This window comes from Lepidochelys olivacea, assembly GCF_965140295.1.
Source record: "Lepidochelys olivacea isolate rLepOli2 genome assembly, chromosome: 13".
NCBI classification, from domain to species: domain Eukaryota; kingdom Metazoa; phylum Chordata; order Testudines; family Cheloniidae; genus Lepidochelys; species Lepidochelys olivacea.
In genome coordinates, this window is record NC_140423.1 from 31,836,212 (window position 1) to 31,857,608 (window position 21,397).

Consider the following 21,397-nt stretch of genomic DNA (forward strand, 5'->3'; position numbering starts at 1 on the left):
CTCATGTTGGAACCATTTGTGCAAATCCACAAAGAAAGGTAACTGAACTCCTCACAAACCCTCACTTCTAATTGCTCAGAGCCAGATGTTTAAAGGTATTTGGACGCTTAAAGATGCAGCTAGGTATCTAGTAGGATTTTCACAAGCACTGTGGGCTAGATCCATAAAGGCACTTGGGTGCCTAACTGCTGCTGTAGGCACCAGATCCTCAAAACCCTGCTCAGCTGCTGCCTAACCATGTCAGTGTCTAAATCCTCAGAGGTGCCTAAGTCTCTGCTAGCGGGAATATGCAAAATTGCCTACGTCCTGATGCTCCTGAGTTGCTTGGTGCGCTAACTCACGCCTAAGCCCTGGTGGGATTCTCAAAATAGGCATTCCCCTAGCTGCCTTTTGTACAGAACCTGATCTAGTAGGCAGATGTTTGAGCTAGTGGAGAGGGGAGGTGTTCAGTGTCCCCAAAAGCTCAGTGGCGACAGCATTCCCATGGGAAGTGGGAGACCTGGGTTTGTATCCCCACTTTCCCTGAGTTGGAACAGGGATTTGAACCCACAGCTCTTACATGAATGTCCTAAGCACCAGGCTGTTGGGTCCATTGCGGGGCTTCTCTCAATCTCTTGTTGAAGCCGTTGCACTTTGTATAAAGACTTATTGGCATAGGGACTTGAACCCACTGTCATGTGACCCTCCCACATGTAGGTGAGTGCTCTGTGCGCGAGGCTATGGATTCAGTCTCTCACTTGCCCAGTGAATATTTCATTAGTTATACAAAGTGGAGCAGCTTCAACAGGACTGCTTGAGAGAGCCCCATGCAAGACACTCTACACGAGGGTTATAGCACCTTGCCTTAAATGTGGGAGTCCGAGGTTCAAATCAGGCAGAGCAGCAGTTTGGACTTGGGACTCCCTCATTCTGGGAGTGTGCCCTAGTTATTGGCTATAAGGGGGTGGTGTTGTCTCTCTCTCACAGCTGCTAGGACACAGGCTACCTAAATGGCTGACCTGGCTTAAGTGCCTGATGGCTGAGAATCCTGACCAGAGATAGGTGCCTAACTACCTTTGAGGGTATCATGGCTTCACAGGGTCTGGTCTATGCCCCAGCCTGTAGCCAGTCCCTTGGGAGTGACTCCTTTAATGTGCTGGTCCACACAGTTCCACAGGCCAGGCCCGTGGCCTCCAAAACTGGGCCTTCAGGTGCCAGAAATCTCTGTGGCCTCCTGCAGTGAGTCCAGCCAAGCCAGACACTGTGGGAGGCTGGTTCTTACCCTTTTCAATGCCAGGCAGCCTTTTCAAACAAGGTAACAATTTGTTAGTGTCCTGGCCTACAGAATCTGAAAGTAGTTAGGTTACCACAGAGAACCAAAGGTTAAGACAGAGTTCAGACTGGCCAACACCAGGGCCCTTGGGCCGTGCAACCATAGAAACCAATTTTCCTTCCTCTCTCTGGGCTTTTCTACACTTAAAACACCACAGCAGCATAGCTGCACCGCTGCAGCACTTCAGTGTTGACACTACTTACATCAAAGGGAGGGTGGTCTCCTGTCAGTGCAGGCAATCCACCTCCCCAAGAGCCAATAGTTAGGAATTCTGCCATTGACCTTAGCACTGTCTACACAGGGACTTAGGCGGGCTTAACTGTGCTGCTCAGGGGTGTGGATTTTTCACACCCCTGACCGACATGTTCCAGTGTAGACTCTGTCCCTCCCTTTGTCTGTCAGTCCCAGGAGCGAGCCCCTGTGTCTGCGTGAGCTCACAGTTCCTGACACCTTTCCCCTTTGTTCTCCAGCTAGGGGGCCTTTGCTCTGCTTCCTGGCAGAGAGGTGGGGGGAAATCTCCTCCTCTTGGCTGTTGGTCACTAGGTATGAATGCCCCGGCCATTAGGGTGTCCACTGTCTTGGCGGGATCCTCCATTCACATGCGTAGATTCTATTCAGTTTGTTAATGACTGAGGTGGCTACGAGTCAAACACACCATTCCTTTCCTTTACATACAGTACACTGAAGTGCAAAGCCTAGAGGAAAACTGAGGTACACCAGGAATCATAAAAATACCATCAAAATTCCCACATTGGTCACAGATGGGCAGAGCTTAGGCCTTGCCCTTCTCCACAGCATATCCCACCGCTCAACGTGCTGGCTTCTCCAAATCCCTTTCTTAGGCCCCTAACTTCCCCATACAATGCCTGTGGTCCGGGGTGCCTAGGACTTAGTCCTCTTTGTGGATCTAACCCCTTGGCGCTGACTCCCACGGAAGTCATGAAATCAATGGAATTGGGCAATTAAGCGCTTTTTAAAATCCAACTAGGCACCTTTCTGTATGTTTAGGTAACTACCTCCCTTTAAAAATCTGGCCTCACCCACTTCACTCATGATCTCAGGGAAATGAGGGGAGGATTTGGCCCAGAGGTGACCATGTCTTGATGAAGAGTGATTGCTGAATGGAATTCATTGTAAAACCAAATATACAGCAGTGTCACTAGTACAGTAGACATGCTTCACCATGCTTTATGCTTGTGTAGTCTGGAGTGGATCTTGTCATAAATGGCGAAGAAAGTTATTCTGGACGGTATGCAGTGACAGGTGCAACCACATACTTGATGATTGTACAGAGTCCAAGGAACATGAGATTGACAAGTCCATTCAATCACATCTTGTTCACTGCAGTATTCCATTATAAATGTAATTTTTGACACGTCCTTACAAGCTCTTTTTAGCCTGAAGATAGGGGAGAATGTCTTTGAATTCTTGAGGCAAACCTGGTGATGCATTTATAAATTATTGGATTTAGAAAAAGACTAGTGTTTCTCACTTGACAAAAATTGGTCCCACAATCCCTTTTTCATTCAAAAGTCAAAAACATATTTTTTCTATAAAACTCAAGTTTTACCAACTGGGCCTTACTGGGAATTTTAACACAGAGACCCCTCTTGTGAATAATGGCTTAAAGCTTTTAAAGTTACTCAGAGTCATATTCTTTACTGTTGGGAGGGCCAGCAGGTGCCCAGCAGAGATTACAATGACTCTAAGAAACCTTAAATCTACTTCAGATTCTACCTAATTGAAGTCTTCATGTAAAAGAAAAAAAAATCTCCAGCGGTTTTTGTCATGAAGAGTCTCCACAATGTAAACCAATGACTAGGATTATTTGTCAATACAGTTGGTCAGACTGTTCATAGTGAATTATTTATCCAACCCATTTATTCCCACAAATGTTCTGTGAACAAAACAGAACTTTTAGGACTCTCTATTTGTAAATGTGTGTCAAATCATGTGTGTGTATTAATCACAGTTTATGGACTGTCCATAAATTGAGCCACTACACTTATTTGTTATCCCTATATATGACATATGATTGGTCACCCAAGTCACATGGTATTGTTTCTGTTTCCTAACTGGATGACTGAGGCTTTATAAACAAGAGTTGGCAACAAAAATGATTAGGGGTCTGGAACACATGACTTATGAGGAGAGGCTGAGGGAACTGGGATTGTTTAGTCTGCAGAAGAGAAGAATGAGGGAGGATTTGATAACTGCTTTCACCTACCTGAGAGGTGGTTCCAGAGAGGATGGTTCTAGACTATTCTCAGTGGTAGAAGAGGACAGGACAAGGAGTAATGGTCTCAAGTTGCAGTGGGGGAGGTTTAGGTTGGATATTAGGAAAAACTTTTTCACTAGGAGGGTGGTGAAACACTGGAATGCATTACCTAGGGAGGTGGTAGAATCTCTTTCCTTAGAAGTTTTTAAGGTCAGGCTTGACAAAGCCCTGGCTGGGATGATTTAATTGGGGATTGGTCCTGCTTTGAGCAGGGGGTTGGACTAGATGACCTCCTGAGGTCCCTTCCAACCCTGATATTCTATGATTCTATGAATCTTTGGTTCTCAACAGGACGGGAAGGAGAGGGAGCAGGAGATAAACAGACCTAAGGAATTCTAGGACATTTAGTTTTTTCCTGTCCCATTCTGCACAACCAAGAGGCATTATATTTGGCTCCTTATGTGGACCCCAGATGTAAAAATAATTGGCTTCCTTCCTAACTGGGGGAACAAGAAAGAAATCTTGCGGCCTTTTCTATAGCACTCATTGCTGTCATATCTGAGCCTGACAAATATTAATGAGTTATCTTTGCAGCAACCCTATTATATAGGGTGGGCTTCACAGACAAGGAACTGAGGCACTGGGAGATTATGGCCAAAATATTCAAGTCTCCAGTAATTTTAGATGCTCAAGTTATATAATGAGTGAGCAAGCAAGAGAATGATTCTACAGCCTGATGGTTAGAGCACTCCCCAAGAAGTGGGAGACTCAGGTCTAGCCCCCCTGCTCTAAGGTATCTTTATTTAATCCAAAGTGGAACAGCTTCAAGAAGAAAGACTGAGGATACTGCAGATCAGAATATCTCACAGCTCAGTGGTTAAAGCCTGCATCTCAGAGGTAACAGCTCCCTGTTCAAATCCCTTCTACCCCTCAAACAGAGGGGAAACTTGAGCCTGCAGAGTGGATTGGCCCCACAGGTGAGTTAGGTGGAGGAACACCTATCTTCCCCCACTCTGTGCATCACACTGGAGCTGAGGCATCAGGGTGCCTAGAGGGAGCCAGCGGTGTGCATATCCAGAGCCAGGAACACAGCGGCCTAGGAGACCTTTACAATAGAAATATGGGTGCTGAGTGATTGTAGGTGCCTGCTGAGTTCGGCAGCAGCAGCTGAGTGTGGATTTTGTGACTACCACTGGAACCTAAATTTGGGATTGTAGGGGTCTAACGTGGCAGTTAGGTGCCAAAGTCCCTTTGTGAACCTAGCCCGAGCTAACTGACCCCACTGCACATGCTGGGAGGTAGGGCAGAGCATTTTTATGCCATTGTCCCACCCTACCTCACACGGGTGTTTCAAATATAAATTCATTCATGTTTGTTAGCACTAACACAGAAACCAAGTGACATTCCCAAGGCCATGGAATCTGGCAACACTACAGTTCAAATTCAGGGCCTCCGGACTTCCAGGCCTGAGCTCATCCCTTGCTGCCAGAGGGGCTGAGCCTTCACAGCTCCCATTAACTGCAGCTGCTGTGAGCGCTCAGCACCTCTGCAGTCAGGCCCCCTGTGGACGATGCACCTTCTTTGACAACATTGTTGAAGCATGCCAGCAGCCTACCATGGAGAACTGCCTCTACCCACCCTCTCAGACCATCTGCATTAGGGGACCCTACTGCACAAGGAAACCACCTTATTCCTCCTGCTGCATGGGATTCCTTGGCATGTGTTAGCTTCCTCCTCCTCCTTCCCTCTCACTTGGAGAGTTGGGCTCTGGTGAATATTCCTCCCCAGAAGTGCCACCTGTGCAGCCAGTGAGGGCCTGTCTACACTGCAAACCTCAGCTGACCTATATTGGGTTGACTTACAGCCACCGCAGTAATTACTGCCGTGGTGCATGTCCACACTACCCTCCTTGGGTCAGTGGTGCGTGTCACCACCAGGAGCGCTTCCACCGACCTAAGAGGGGCAGTGTGGGGAGCTGAGATCCTAGTCTCTTAACTCCACTGGCAGCTCCCTGCTGGAAGCCTGGCTGCCCCACAGGCTCCCAGGTTCTCAGTGGGCTGCCCTCGCCGTCTGCTCCCCGTTCCCCACCAGGAGTGGGGGGAAGCCGCCCAGAGCTTCTCGCTCCCCCGGCCTGTTCCCTGCAGGGAGTCAAGCAGCTGTCGGTGTACTAGGGCACTTACATCAGTGGCACAGGGCTGTAGTTTAGACACTGACATAATTAGGTCGATATAAGCTGCATTATGTAGTGTAGACCAGCCCTGAGTAACATGAGTTTAAATCCTGCTCACTTACCTCGTCTGCCTGGACAAGCCTGTATGACATGGTCTGTACTGAAATGTTGCCCCAAGTCCTGCCTCCTCTCACTCCCAGTCACTCTGTCCAAATCAGCGGTTCTCAACCTATTTACCATCACAGCGTGATATGTGGGCCGAATCTAATACTACTGGTATGGCCCAGAGGATGTCACATGGGCTCCAGCTGTGTACTGATTGGGCCGCAAGTGGCCCGTGGGTCGCAGATTGAGATTGAGTTAGGCAAAGTGAGTGTGGCTGGATCTTTGCAGCAGGGATTTTTTTTTAAATTATTTATTGATTATATTATTCATTGGTCATTTACAATAAGACATGCCACTTACATTGCCTTGACATGTGTAGGCACATATCTTTTTACAGAATTAACAATATTAAGCAACATAGTGTCTATTGACCATATTTTTTTCTAACAAATTTTTCTTAATTTAAAAAAACTATATATATAACTTCACAAACTATACATAAACCTCTGATAATACATAAATTCATAATATACTAACCACTTGCTATGTAACCTTAGCTATACTTGAAACATTTAATTATATGTAATATGAATGGTTAACATATGAATCAATTATTTGTATTGCGCAATTTACAAACAATCAAATTGTGCTCATAAAACTACAACGAGTTAAAGAAAAATTATTAAAATACGATAAAGACTAGAAGCCAAATTCAGAGGAGGGGGCTAGGGACTGAAAGGGAAGGACGCATGTGGAGAAGGCAGGGGGAGGGAAGGGGCGCCATGCATTTAATAGGATCACTCAAATACTTTCAGGAGAGCATCCCGTATCGCTGTGACTTTTTCTCAGGTATTTCTGTTATGGGATATAAATGTTTCCACAATGTCCAAGCTGATGATGTCTATGGGCCAGTCTTCAATTGCTGCTCACTTTTAGGATTTCCATTTCCGTAGGAGTAGTCTTTTAACAATTATTCATGCTCTACTGAGCCAAAGTTTTTCAGATTTACTCTGCATCCAACTAATATTCACTAGGTTTAAAACCGCATAGTTAGCTTGTAACAATTTTATATGATAGGAAAAGTTAACACTGCAGTTCAGTTCTGTCCAAATCCTTCAGGCACAGGAGCATTCCCAGAGCATAGGGGTTACGTTAGCACCCGCTGAGTCACAGAGCCAACAATTGTCTGACTCAGCAGCAGCTGTTTTGAACAGTCAGAGCGGGGTCTAATACACCCTCCATGTCATTTTCCACTGGTGTAATCTTAAATGGAAGTGTAAGGAACAAACCTGGCTAAAATTTGTTTCCATTGGTTAGCAGAGAATAACTGGCCTAGTTCCTCCTCCCATTCGCTTTTTAGGGGATCGGCGTTTAGTTCAGATTTGCTGGCCAGGTGTGCACATAGTATTACCATCAGTCTTGGCGATCTGGGTCATATTTGGAGAGATGGAAGCCGTGCCGGTGGGCTGGGGTAGCGCGGGTATCAGGGCCAAGCAGACAGGAGATGGCATGTTTAAATTGGATGTATTGCCACTCCTCCTGAGTCTCCACCTTGAATCTTTCACTCAGTATTGTAAAAGGCGGGAAGTCAATAAACTGACTGATGGTCAGAATCCCTTTCCTAATCCAATCTGGCCAGCTGATGAGGTTGCCTGCTAGTCAGAGTTTCAAGTTACCCCAGCTAGAGACCTTGGTACATAGAAGGCGGCGATTTCTAAATTTAATAGACATCATACGCCAAGGATTCCTGGCTGCTCCCACAGTTGGTAATAGTGCTGTAGGGAATTGGGAGTAATCCGTGTGCAGTGCATTCAAAAGGAGCAAAGGAGCAACCAATTCTGCTTCCAGCTGGAACCAATCCGGGGCTGTACAGCACGAGGGATGAGCCACTGAGTTGCTAACCCCCCTGTTTTGATGGGGAACTGTAATCTGCGTAAGCAGGTTCTGGGCTCGTTACCAGGATCCCACAAGGACTTGAACGTGTTGTTGATTTGGTAAAAATAAAAGGGAGGAATATGGCTAGGGAGGGCTGGCCTTAGGGAAAATGGTACCCTGGGCGAACTTGTATTTTAATGCCCCCCATCACCCCTGGCCCCCATGGGCTCCCTGGGCTTCCCCCCATCTCCTCTGGGCCCTGCTGCCTCCCCCAGTGTTTAATTTGAATTGAAAGAGATTCCAGAGCTCAGCCCTGGCACAAATTAAGCATTGACAGGGTGGCCTGATACCGGCTGGTGCTGACCGGACTCCCTAAAGGCTCTGAAGGCAACGCCACCGCCAGCAGCTGCGTAGAAGTAGGGGTGGCATGGTATCTGGTGTATTGCCACCCTCACTTCTGCGCTGCAGCTGTGGCTTGTAGTGCCTGGTGCTCGGCATGTGGCTCAAGATGGGCTTCATGCTGTCACATGAGGGCTGCATCTTGCCAGAGCCCACGGCCCTCCTGCAGCCCTCTGGCCACTCCTGGCTTATTGGGGCACAATTTCAGATTTTGGGGGGTGGGAGGAAACTTTAACCATGATTCCAGGGACTACTCAGGCACTGAAAACGCTAGGGTTTTTGCAGATAATAACTTAGGAATTAGCCGACAGAGCACTGTATCTAACTGTTATATAAAGAAAGAAAAAATATATACAAACTCCACTTAAAGCCACATGTAAAGTTTATATGTAAATTTAGAACAATCAGGAGAAAATACAGAAAGATATTCCCAATCTTAAACCTTGAGGTATCAGTTCTGGAGCTTTAACACCAGAGGTGAAAATAAGCCAGTAAGGTCTGGTACGGCATACCGGCAAGAGCCGATACACAGCTGACCGTACCAGCAGGGGCAGCTTCTCCAGGTGGGCAATTTAAAAAGGCCCTGGGTTCCTGGCAGCGGTCGGAGCCCTGGGCCCTTTAAATTGCCACCAAAGCCCCACTGCTGGAGCCCCAGGGTAGCTGAAGCGATTTAAAGGGCTTGGGGATTTAAAGTCCCCCGCCCCTTCGGCCTGAGGCCCCACCCCTTCCGCCCGAGGGGGACCCCCTCCGCCTGCTCAGGACCCTTAAGTTACTTTCACTCCTGTTTAACACAGATATGAGACACACACGTCTGATACTTTGTACACTATCTTTAATAGAAATAAATGAAAATAAAATCTGCTGACTTTCTCTCGCAGACACACTCTGTGTTACTACCATTATCTACTCTATTTTAGTCAATTGTTTTTCACTCCACTAAAAACATACTTAATTTTAACATATGTGATTAAGGGTTTTTTCTTCTTTATTTTTCTAATTATTTTGGCATTTATGTTTACCGATCACAATCATGTACGTGACTCACTAACATTTGACTGCATCGTTTCTATTGGCATCATAGTTGGAACTGCATTTATTTTCATGCACATTTTAAGATATTTTACAGATATAACTAAAAATACAATTTGAAAATAAGCGACCTTCATCTGCCCAGTGTCTAAAATTATATGTGTGGTTAATGTTTTTTAAACTGGCACTGCTAAGGTTAGTACAAGCTAAAGTTACATTCTAGAAGGATACAATTTTTTGATTGTATCAGTTTAAATAATTAATGACAAAGCACAATATGGTAATAAAAGTAATAATGCTAATTACTCCAGCCAGGACAGGGTTAGGCATTTTAGAACTCACTAGTCAAAGAATTAAATTTAAGCATAAGAGAGAAATAAAATTATGAAATGCACAAACCAGTCAAAAAACTAAAATAACAGCACTTTGAAAGAATAAAATTATAGAGAATATATGTGCATTACAGGATGTACCAAGAAGTAACAACAACAATAATACAAGTATGTGTTGGGAGGTGAGCGTGAAAGAGACAGAGTGTGTGTGAGAGAGAGAGAGACAGTGTGTGTGTGTGTGTGTGAGAGACAGCGTGTGTGAGAGACAGAGTGTGTGTGTGTGTGAGAGAGAGAGACAGACAGACAGACAGAGTGTGTGTGCTGGAGGAGCGGCACTCAGCAGTCTGAAGGCTCGTTGACAACAGCAGCCGCCAGCAGCTCCTCAGTCTCTGTCCTGACCCCTGGCCCCCCATCCCAGCTCAGCGGAGATATAGGGTACATGGGTGGAGGCGAGACAGGGGGAGGGGGACACCCTGACGTGAGCGCCCCCTTCCTCTCCTCCTGCTCCCCGGTTCTGCACAGAAAACAGGAGGCTCCCGGGAGCCGCTAGCCAGGTGCGGCTCCAAAGCAGGGGGCAGGTGCAACGCAGCTGCAGATGGCAGCAGAGTAGCGGGGGGAGCAGCACGCCTGCTCCGTAGGCACCCCGTTTATACCGACGCCCCAGGCTTTTGCCCCGTTTGTCCTTGGCCTAAGGCCGGCCCTGGAATTCAGGATGAAAAGGACCCTGGGAAGGGCATTCATTGTAATTGTGTTTGTTTTTCCCCAAAGGCTGAGAGGCAGTGCCTGCCATCTATTGAAATTGCTACTAACTGCATGAGTAATGGGGCAGGTTACCCTTGACTATGTTTTATATCTGAGGTTTGTCTGTTGCCATCTAAATGTACCTATAGGAGAGTCAGTTCCAGCTAAATCCAATGAGATCTTCATTGCTTCTGACTTTTCCCAATTTATCTTATTGCCAGAGAATTTACCCAAATTATCTATTGCTTGTAGGATATTTGGAATCGATTGATCTGGATTTTTAATAAATAGGAGGATGTGGTCTGCATATAGAAGGATTTTTGTCTTCTGAGTGCCTGATTTGATCCCTTGAATGGTATTCCCTAATTAGTATTGCAAGCAGTTCTAATGTTAGATTGAACAGGATGAGGAGAGGGAGCATGCCTCTCTAGTTCCCTGAAGCAGATCAAAGTGGGGGGACGTTGTGCTATTTGTTAGGATTGGGAGTTGGGATTAGAATATAACAACTTCATCCATGAAATAAAGGATTTCCCCAACCCAAATTTACCCAGAATACGAAACAAATATCACCAGTTCACTCTGTCAAAGGCAGAGTGTCCATTCTCTGAATGGAGTGAAATGATTGTATGGGAATTTCTAGAAGGTGGAATGCCACAACTTTGATCAATTGACATATGTCATCTAAACCACGCCTTTTCTAAATAAATCCCACCTGCTTGGAGTGAACCACCCCACTCTACTTTTTCAAGCCTCTTCGCCAATATTTTTGAAAGTATTTTTATGTCAGCATTGATTAAAGAGATGGGTTGATGGCTGTTACTCCTTGGCATATCGTTACCCAGTTTAGGCAGTACAGTAACTAGGGCTTCTCTTCACTTTACGTTGTTTGGTTAATTTCAGGAGCTGAGCTTGGCTAACCCCTCTTTCCTGAGCAGAAAAGGATCCAGCCCCTAACAGAAGCTGTTAGTGCCTCCCATAGGGTCGAATGGGGTATCTCTGGTGTATCATTCGTTTCAAAGAAAAACAAATTTCTGCTGTGATCTAGTTCTGAAAACTGTTATCTTTCAGAAGAGAGGCGTTCAGTCTCCATCTCTTACAAATCCAGTTTGTCTCAGGAGGGGAAATTGAAGTGTCGCTGGTGCATGATCAGAGATCCTGATAGTCTTGATTTCGTTATCAGTGTGGAGTCCATAGAAATCAGGAAGAAATCTATTGGAGAATATGTGGAAAGTGTGGAGGAAAAAAACCTAAAACCCTTCATTGTAGGGCTCTGCAACCGCCACACATCTTTTAACCCCAAGTCTTCCATATAGCCTTTCTAATGGTTCTAGCATGTTACTGTGCACACTGGGGCCGGCCTGACTTGTCTAAAAAAGGATCCAACACCCATTAAAATCTCCTACTGTGATGACTGATTCTAGTGGGATAGTAATTAATTTGGAAAAAAAACTTAAAAAAAAAAACTTGGCTCATCTTTATTAGGTCCACATATATCAATTAGGGAATATAGAGAGTCAGAGATCTTAGGCTTCACCAGCAAAAATCTACCTTCCTCATCTTTATTTGTATCTAGAACTTGTAAATTCAGTCTTTTGCAAAACAATATCCCTACATCTTTGTCTGCTAAACACCTCTTCCCCCATCCAGCCCCTTCTAAATTTCTCTGCCTCCAAGTCATGAAGGTGATTTTCCTGTAGGAAGATAATATCTGCTTGCAACGGTTCTAGATGAGTGATTATTCTTTTTCTTTTTATCTGGTGATTCACCCCTTTGATGTTCCTGGAAATACAATTTATAATATTAAGCATGAGGAGTACTTACGTCAACTATTTCTTTATTAGGTGCCTGAGTAGCGTCATAGCTTGAGCCACAGTTAGTTTCAGATCTAGGAAAGGTATTTCTGGGCTCCCCCTCACCACCCCGGAGATGTGAACGGGGGGGGGGGGAATGGAGAGAGTTAGGCAGATCAGGAAAGGTAAAAGATAATGTGGGTGTGACAGGGCGCTAGGCAGGAACTCCTGAGCCAACCCTCTGTCATGCCAGCTCCAATTAAGGGAGGTAAATTGGAGCTGGTTAGAGAAACCTGCACCAGATTGGCAAATGGGAAACAGCTGCCAGACTAATCAGCCAGGAGCTACATACAGGCCTAGAGGAAGGAAGCTAGGGGAGAGCCAGAGAGCAGAAGGAGAGTGGTAGCTCTTCTCTCCTGGGTGCAGAACCTGAGAAGTCCTGAAGGCTGAAACCCCAATCTGTATATGGTGAGACGGTGGTGGGCACGCATGCTGAACCCCAGCGGCTCTGAGTGGTTTGTGAACACATCAGAGGCAGGAGCAAAGGGGACCCTGCTATACCCTGTTACAGTGAGAAACAGGAAAAAAAAAAAGAAATGAAGTGATCAAAATTGACCAAAGATCACTTGAAGAATATATAATTCTTATCCAAACAGAAATAGGACCTAAATCCATGAGATTTACAAGGGGGTGACCTCATCCCCCCACCACCCTCAAAACACCCAGTTTGAGTATAACTGGATTCCCTTTAGCTTTATAAAGAAGAAATAGTCTGATATCAAAAGAAGATGTTGTTTCTGCACTGTTCACAACAACAAAAGGGGGAACAAGTCTATAGTGGATATTTAAGAAAGTTATGCAAATTGTTTAAGTAACCTTATGCTAACGTAACTGGATCATTTGCAGATAAGAGTTCATTAGCAGACCTGTTCTGCCGACACTTCGCCCCCTAGAGCCTTGTCCATGCTGGATTACAATGCGAATGCCATTGCTCAAAAGTTCTATCAGCAATAGAAACCAACACAGCATTTCTTACAACTCATTTAACAAAAAGAAAAACGAAAGATAAGCCCTTGCACTAATGTTATTGCCAGTCTCACAATAACATGTTCTCAGCAATCTGCTGAATCAGAACCAGCAAGTATCATTATTCCTGGATAGGATTTTAGGAGTTCAGATTTCTTTACAGTTGGGAATGGAAACGATTTGTCATGAAACCAAAAGCTTCATTAGAATCATAGAATATCAGGGTTGAAAGGGACCTCAGGAGTTCATCTAGTCCAACCCTCTGCTCAAAGCAGGACCAATCCCCAACTAAATCATCCCAGCCAGGGCTTTGCCAAGCCTGACCGTAAAAACCTCTAAGGAAGGAGATTCCACCACCTCCCTAGGTAACGCATTCCAGTGCTTCACAACCCTCCTAGTGAAAAAGTTTTTCCTAATATCCAACCTCCCCCACTGCAACAAGGAGCAATGGTCTCAAGTTCTGTCATCCGCTACCACTGAGAACAGTCTAGAGCCATCCTCTTTGGAACCCCCTTTTGGGAAGTTGCAAGCAGCTATCAAATCCCCCCTCATTCTATTATTCTTTTCCTCTGCAGACTAAATAATCCCAGTTCCCTCAGCCTCTCCTTGTAAATCACATGCTCCAGCCCCCTAATCATTTTTGTTGCCCTCCGCTGGACTCTTTCCAATTTTTCCACATCCTTCTTGTAGTGTGGGGCCCAAAACTGGACACAGTACTCCAGATGAGGCCTCACCAATGTCAAATAGAGGGGAACGATCACGTCCCTCGATCTGCTGCAGTGCTCCTACTTATGCAGCTCAAACGTTGCTTGGCTCTGGTAGCTCTCACACACGTACATATAAGGCAAATGGGTTGAATAGTTTCAGATTTACTATAAACCCAGAATCTAGGAGATTAGCTGGGGATGAAGGAAAGTAAAATCACTGGGGGGAAGAGGAGGGAGTTGGAAAAGGTACCAGGAGAGAGCGGCCTCAGACAGAAAACGAACTCACACTGCTCTGTTGAGCCCTGCTGCTGATCCACAGGTGTAAGGCATCCCCAGGCCCAGTACCGCACTTTGCTTGGAGTCAGGATCTCGAAGGGGGATGTGCTCCCTGTGCACTGGAATTGTGAGAGGGGCAGATGCTTTCAGTGCACTGGAGTCATGGGGGTGGGGGGGGGGTTTGCTCCCAGTACACTGGAATTGGGGGGTGGGGCTGTTGCTCCTGGTGGACTGGAATCAGGGGAGGGGGGTGTCGCTCCCAGTGCACTGGAATCATGGGGGGCAGGTAGATGCAGACCAAGCAAGGGTCTCCGCATTGTAACACTCCTGCCTGCAGCAGCTTGAGCACAGAACTGCCTCTGGAGTCTGGGGGGAAGGGAAGGCAGAAGGGTCAAAGTTCAATCAGAGATGAGAGTCTTCTCCCGACCCCCCACTCAGCTCCCTGGGCTGGTGAAACCAGGGGAGGACAAAGAAATCAAGCAGAGGGAAGGGGAAGGGAGAAACTGGTGGTGCATTTGCCCTGCACAGTTTGGCTGGGAGCTGAAGTTCAACACAGCAGTGACTGAGCTGGCAAAGTTGTTTTAACGCATCCTGGCTGTATCTGCCGCCGTGGTGTCTTGTGCTGTAGTGAGATCAGATCCTTTCAGCCTCTTCTGCTGCTGTAAAACTAAGCACCTGGCCTTCCTTTTAACGCAGAGGAGCAGGGAGGGAAATGAAGTTCTCCAGCCCTTGGACTAGAGCTTTGGATCTTGAATTTTGCCCTCTTTTCCCCACGTCCTTGGTGTAATCCTGGAAAATCACCAGCCTGTGTACTTGCCATGTTAGATTTTTAAGGTCCCAGGCTGTTTTTGAGAGTGCATTCCTTCCTGTTGTATTTTAGAACCCTTACAATTATGGCCCAGGGCTTTGCATTTGGAGGGGGTTTTGGTGCAAGGGGGTGGTGGGCTCTCTTAATATCTTGGGTTCTGATCAGGGGAGAGACAAAGGCCCTGGCAGCATGGTGGATAAAAATACCCCAGACCTCCCTTTTTCCAGTCCCTCTGAGATCCCCACAATTCTCAGACTGTTTCTCCTGGCGCTTCCCTCTCGCGATCAATGCCCGTCTCCCGCAGTGCTTTAACAGGTCTTTCTGAGGCTGTGCAGTCATGTCCATAGTACTCACTGTGTCATCTAGTGAGGAGAGTCTGGTCTCAGCTTTCTCTGGTCTCGCTGCCAAGCCTTGCAAGTCAGCTGGAAGTGTACTAGTGAGATTTACGTTCTCGGGTTATAGCTTCAGATAATCTGTCCACTTGAGACTTGTTTTAGCCAGTCCGTAATTTCACCTAGTCTCAGAGGGGCAGCATCTCCCCGGTCAGCTGTCCTGGCAACAAGAGGGCTGTGCAACGGCTTCTGCTTTTTAGGATAGTGTGGAAAGGCTGGTGAGGGCGCAGCATCCCTACCGGCATTACATTAAAAGCGAGGTGGGGTAGACTAGTATCTCATCCAAATTGGATGGAAAGCAAATCAGTTGCTACTCGTTGTGAGCGTCAGGGGGTGGGGAAGGGAGCTGTAGAGCTCTGCAGCCCTGGCCCTGGTGGCTCCTGGAAGCCTGACCATATCGCGTTATATCGTTCATTTAGCCCTCTTTTCTCAAAACCATGGGAGGGGGAAGAGTCCCAGGCGACTAGAAAGCAAGGAGAGCTAAAGCCGGAGGGGGAATGGATTATTCTCATCACAGCAGTTTGCCCCTTGCCACAGTACTTTCTTGTGAGGCGGATGACGCTAGTCTTGGGGGTTCACTTTAGGAATGGCCCCTGACTTCTGCATGTGACCCAACATGTCTTTTAGGGTGCAGCCACCTTCTTCCTTATGCTGGCTCTATGATTATCTGTCTTCCATGGTGTGTGCACCAATGTGCCACCAGTAGGGAGAGTTGGAAACTACAGGACACTCTCGCTATAATGCCCTTCATAATAACGATAATATAATGAACCTGGTGCCTGGATCCCACCTCCAGCCCTGGGGCTGCAGCAAGGGCTGACAGCTCCTCCGGCCCTGGGTCTGTGGTGGGGGCTCAGAGCTCCTCCAGCCCCTGGCTTGGATCCCGAGGGGTTTGTTAGGGGAAGGGTGTACTGTACTTAGGGTAACAGCAGGGGCCAGCTAGCTGTCTGGGAGTGAATGTAGTCATGACTAAGACAAACATGGATACACACAAAACCCCTTCACAGGAAACAGGCAGGGTTGAATACTATTCAACACCTGCAACTTTAGTTGAGTGTTACGAGTTTTCAGAAAGTAATTGATTAAATGAATCATTTGTCATGGTACTGAGCATGGTATTTAGTATGTATTTGCTGACTACTGCTGAGACTATGTTGCATGTAGTGATCCCAAATAGTGGCTCACATCTTAGTGGAGAAGTGAGCCCATAGACACCTTCTCTTTCAGTCACGCCCGTCCAACACCCTGCTGGTGACTCTTGGTACGTAAAGCATCTCAGGAATATGGTGCTGTGTTTGTAGGCTCTCTAGTGAGGTCAGTCATTCAGCGTCCTCCCGGTTGTTTATTCAGCGTGAATCACTTTTGTCTCCTTTTGCTCTTCATCCATCCCTCTCTCCCTCCCCTCGTTTCTCTCAGCTGGAAACAAGGAGGAGAGCTAGCACCAGGTGACCAGCCAGCTCTCTCCAGCCTACCAACAAATGTTCTTGGGCCACCACAGACCACAGTTTGGGGACGCTGCTGTAATCAGCCTGGCAAGTGATGTTTCATAAGCACTCCCCTGCCGTGCGCCTAACCTGAAGTTCAGTTACAGGCCGTGAGAACATTTCAGATTCAAGTGGTCGGCTGGATCTCAGTAAATTTATTGTCTGTTTCCCCCCCCCATCCCTAGGAGATAAATACTGGGTCTTTAAGGAAGTGACAGCAGAGCCAGGGTACCCACACGGCCTGGTGGAGCTGGGAAGCTGTCTCCCCCGGGAAGGCATCGACACAGCGTTGCGATGGGAGCCAGTGGGCAAAACCTATTTCTTCCGAGGAGACAAGTACTGGCGCTATAATGAGGACAAGAGAGCGACTGACCCAGGATACCCAAAGCCCATCGCTGTGTGGAGGGGAATCCCACAGGCCCCACAAGGAGCTTTTATCAGCAAAGAAGGCTGTACGTAGATCCCATTATTGCAAGTGCTGGTCAGACTAATACCAGGTTCCCTAGCTTGGGGCTGGTTTGTTTCAGATGGTTTTACTGAGCTGGAGTCAGGCCCCAGCGCTCACAACGCTGCTCTGACATCAGTGGCCCCAGAGGGCGCGAAGGGCTGGGGTCACAAAGCAGCGGAGGCTGGGCCATGCTGAGCATCCCCAGCCCTAACGTCTAGGCGCCTAGGAAACCGCTGGGTCCAACAAGGCTGCGTTAGGCGCCTGAGCCCCTGTGCACTGACTCGGGGGAGACGGGCACCTCAGAATGGGATTCATAACGGCCAGCCTGCGAGGCAGCTACTCGCCTACAGTAGCCACCGGGAGGTGCCAAGTCCAGGCGGGTGCTAAGCTCCACCCCCTCAGAGACAGGTGTCCAAGTCCAGGCTCCAGGGAGGGGCCTCCCTCTGCTTGGGGGTCTCAGCTGTAAACCCTCTTTTGGGGCGCGGTGCCCATGCTGTTTTAGCAGACAGGGCAGAGGGAGGCGGCGCTCCACAAGTTAGGGTCCTCACGGAGGGTGCGGGAGACCCATGGGGCAAGTGCCCCCTCTGCCTGAGGGGGAGAGGGGATTGGAACAGAAATCTGCCACCCCACGGTGGGGGCTGGACTCTGGGATATTCCGATGTGGGGACGCCCTCAGTCTCTCTTGTTGAAGCTCTTCCACTAATGAAAGAATGATTGGGCCAGAGAGAGAGCCCAGCCATGAGAAGGACTGTAGTCAGGTGGGGAGAGCGCTCACGGGGGAGGGGGAATAGCCAGGATCCCGCACCCTGCTCTAATGACGTTTTTAAATTATGTATTCACAGTGGAACAGCTTCAACAGGCGAGATGGAGGGAGCCCCCCTCAGACTAGCCCAAAGCCCAGCGGCTAGGCCACTGGCCTGAGGGGGTGGGGGGGGCAAATCTCTGCTCAAATCCCTTCTTCCCTGCAGGGTGGAATGGAGATCGTCACATCCCAGCTGAGCACCCCAATCAGTTACAAGGGACCCCTCTCCTATGGGGGTCTTGTGTAAGTTTGCCTGGAGGGACCAGATTTGGTAGGTGAGCTTTGAACCTGCATATTAGATTGGGCCCCACAGACAAGTTAGGCGGAGGAACGCCTTTCTTCCCCCACTTGGCGGAGCGCTCTGGCAGGTAGGTGACCTGAAAGCTGCAGTGTTTATACTCAGAGGCAGAAACATAAGGGGCCTCAGGAACTTTTACTGCAAAAATGTAGGTGCTGAGTGAGTTTAGGCACCTCCAGGTCTGGCTACAGCTGAGCAAGGGTTTTGTGACTCTGAATGGGGCCTGATTCTGGGATTTAGGCACCTCACATGGCAGATAGGCACCTAAGTCCTCTTGTGAATCTAGCCCCAGTAACCTGTGACCCACTTCCCTGCCCCATTCAAACAAACACACACCTTCTTTTCCACGACTAAGTCACATTATTGTATTGCAAGCTCCTTGGAGCAGGGACTCTATCTCCCGCTGTGTTTGCCCAGTGCCCAGCCCCATGGGCCCCTGCCTAGGGACTATGAGCAATATTTACTTCGCCATCCCTGTCTGCATCTATCAGACTGTTTCTCTCTCCCCATTCATTTTCTCCTTTATCCTCCAACTCTTCTCCAGCCAACTGGGAAAGAGAAGCAGCTGGCTGGAGTGGAGTCTGTCCTCTGCAGAGGATACAGGCACCCTTGTTGCAGTGGATTTCTCTTGAGTTGTCAGGAAAGATCCCCGAGCTCCTACAGAGAAGTGGAGTGGGAGCCACTTAGGCAGGAGCCCAGAAGACGGGGAGCTGGAATTTTCCCTGCCCTTTCCCAACAGGGTGGAGAGAGAGAGACTAAGAAAAGGGCGTGTGGGAAGCATCTGGAGAGTGAAGGTTACGTCAGTCAAGGAGCAGCTGAAGGCATCAGCCTTTCAGCAACAGAAGGGGAGCTTTTAAAGCCACTGTCCAACTGGTTAATAATCAAGGCCAAATCTTCAAACAGGTGTGCTCCAAAGAGCTGCTCCTATCCAGGGTCTTCTCCCTCACTTCCCTCTCAGAGCCAAAATATGAAACAAAAATATTCTAAAAATATCAACAAACCAATATCCAAATCAGTGCAGACGTTGGTCCCCACAAAATATTGGAATGTTTTTGTAACGTAGAGGAAGTCCCCGAGTGCATCATGGCATGCTTGTTGGTGCTTTAGTTGACCCTAATTTGCCCCTGAACGCTTAGATTAGAATTTCAAATAAACAGCAAATCAGCGGCTTGGTTTTTCCTGTAAACATTTGCTCTACATGCCTCTAAAATCAAGAAGTTGCCTTCAAATTTGCCATGGGAGGTTCCTTATGTATGTTTTTCTTGCCCCCACAGCCTCCTACCATTAGGCAGAGAAATAATGACTGTAAGCGAAACTCCTTTCAATACCTCTTTGTGCCCATTCGGTTTCAAGTCTTTGAATGTTATGCTATGAAGTGATCTCTCTTTTGTCCCCTAGTTTATACCTACTTCTATAAAGGGAAGGAGTACTGGAAGTTCGATAACCAGAGGCTGAGTGTGGAGCCAGGCTACCCCAGGTCAATCCTCAAAGACTGGATGGGCTGCAACCAAAAGGAAGTTGAACAAAGCAAAGAGAGACGCTTCCCCCACGATGATGTGGATATTATGGTGACAATCAATGATGTGCCTAGCACTGTAAATGCAATTGCAGTCGTGATCCCTTGCATCTTATCTCTGTGTATCCTTGTCTTGGTATATACCATCTTCCAGTTTAAAAACAAAGAAGTGCAGCAAAACGTTACCTATTACAAACGACCTGTCCAGGAATGGGTATGACACGTTCACCTGCACATTTCAGCTCAGAGCTGCTCAAATGAGTTCCGAAGTCCACCAAACAAAACAGTTCAAGTGACTTATTATGAATCATGGGAGTTCTGGGACTGAAAGAAGCAGGAATTACAGAGGTGGCCTTGCAGCGTGGAGCCTCTTTCCTTCTTACTGCCTCCGTCATGTGTCTGTCTTGCTGTGCCATTCTCCACAGGCCCCCTTGTGCGTGTCAGAGACTGCAAGAGGAATTTTCTTGAAATGTTTTTCAGCTGACTTGGGAAATCTTCTTCAGTTCCCTGCCCCAGTGGTCTCTGTTAAACCCAGCATTCTCCAGTGTAGCTAACCACCTCTAAATGGACCAGGTTTTTTACAGTTGTCTCATAAATGAATTAAGATCATTAAATCTATGAAACGGGAACAATTCAGTATCTTAAGGAGAAGACATGCTGATACTGAATCATTCTAAAAGATCTTCTTAGTTTATTACAAGAACCAGGGAATTACCTGGATGCAGTTTTCCAATACCTGCTGGTCAGATGTTTTGTACATACATAATACTTGATGCTGTCACTCAGCACAGTGCACAAGGAGGAGGTAACTCTGTGCAGGCCAGGAGTTCAAGGAACTCTTAACCAGATATAGTAAAAGCAACTCCTCAGTTGAGTTAGTCCACAAGACAAAGACCAAAACACTCCCTACTGTTAACACAGGCCTAAATGCTTTTGTTTTAGGAACCTCTCATGTAATGAATATTTAAATGTCATATTACCACGATTTGAAATTCCCATCAGTCACAAACAATAAATTGTTACCAAAACAATGAACAATTTATATAAGAACTCTGCTGTATTTTATCTGAAAATTCTGGGAAAAGATGAAAAGTTGTTATAGTGGCATGTATAATCAGATTCTGAAATTTGCGTCTCAGGTTTCAAGAGAATGAAAATGCTTGTTTGGAGGGAGATCTTCATTATAGTGAGGCGAAATGGTCTGGATAAAGTAAGAACTATGCCTGTGCCTAAAACTTGAAAACATTATATAACTTTGAAAATTATTTTTCATTTTCACTCACCTCTTCACACTCAAGTATTTGGCCAAAAGGTGGAATGCCAAAGTGCGGCGAGAAAGCTTGTTTTCACAGGATGACTAGCATAGTTCTGAAGATGTGAGACTCGGATAAGAGCTGGATAAATATCTGAATTTTGGGTACTGATCTTTGACAAATCACCTTCTCAGACAGTCTGTTCTTCCTTCTTGTAAATGTGAATGCTTGGGGGTGTCAGGTCCTAGCTCAAGACTTCCTTAATATGGTTTTCCATGCTGGTATCCAAACAATGTTAAATGACTATGAAAGAAAATGAACACAGCACTTCTGTTAACATTCCAGGTGACATTCAGCCCTGTGCAGAGAAGCCCATACCAGCCCTAGGCAATGTGTACACATCACTTGTGTCCTGT

At 47.0% G+C, this 21,397-nt stretch overlaps 1 protein-coding gene across 8 annotated transcripts in view; it reads left to right on the top strand.

Annotated features, from left to right (window-relative positions):
• Window positions 1–20,770, top strand: part of MMP24 (matrix metallopeptidase 24) — a 162,623-nt gene extending 141,853 nt beyond the window's left edge. For 2 of the 8 annotated variants that reach the window (XM_084645637.1, XM_084645641.1), the window contains 2 exons: window positions 16,850–17,116; window positions 19,611–20,766. In XM_084645637.1, coding sequence (XP_084501763.1) covers window positions 16,850–17,116; window positions 19,611–19,948 — 605 coding nt within the window. In that variant the 3' untranslated portion in view covers window positions 19,949–20,766. Of the gene's footprint in view, window positions 1–16,849; window positions 17,117–18,080; window positions 18,158–19,486; window positions 19,518–19,610 lie in introns of all 8 variants that reach the window. The other 6 variants (XM_084645639.1, XM_084645636.1, XM_084645638.1 and 3 more) reach the window with 6 other exon arrangements.
• Window positions 20,771–21,397: the final 627 nt, after the last annotated feature.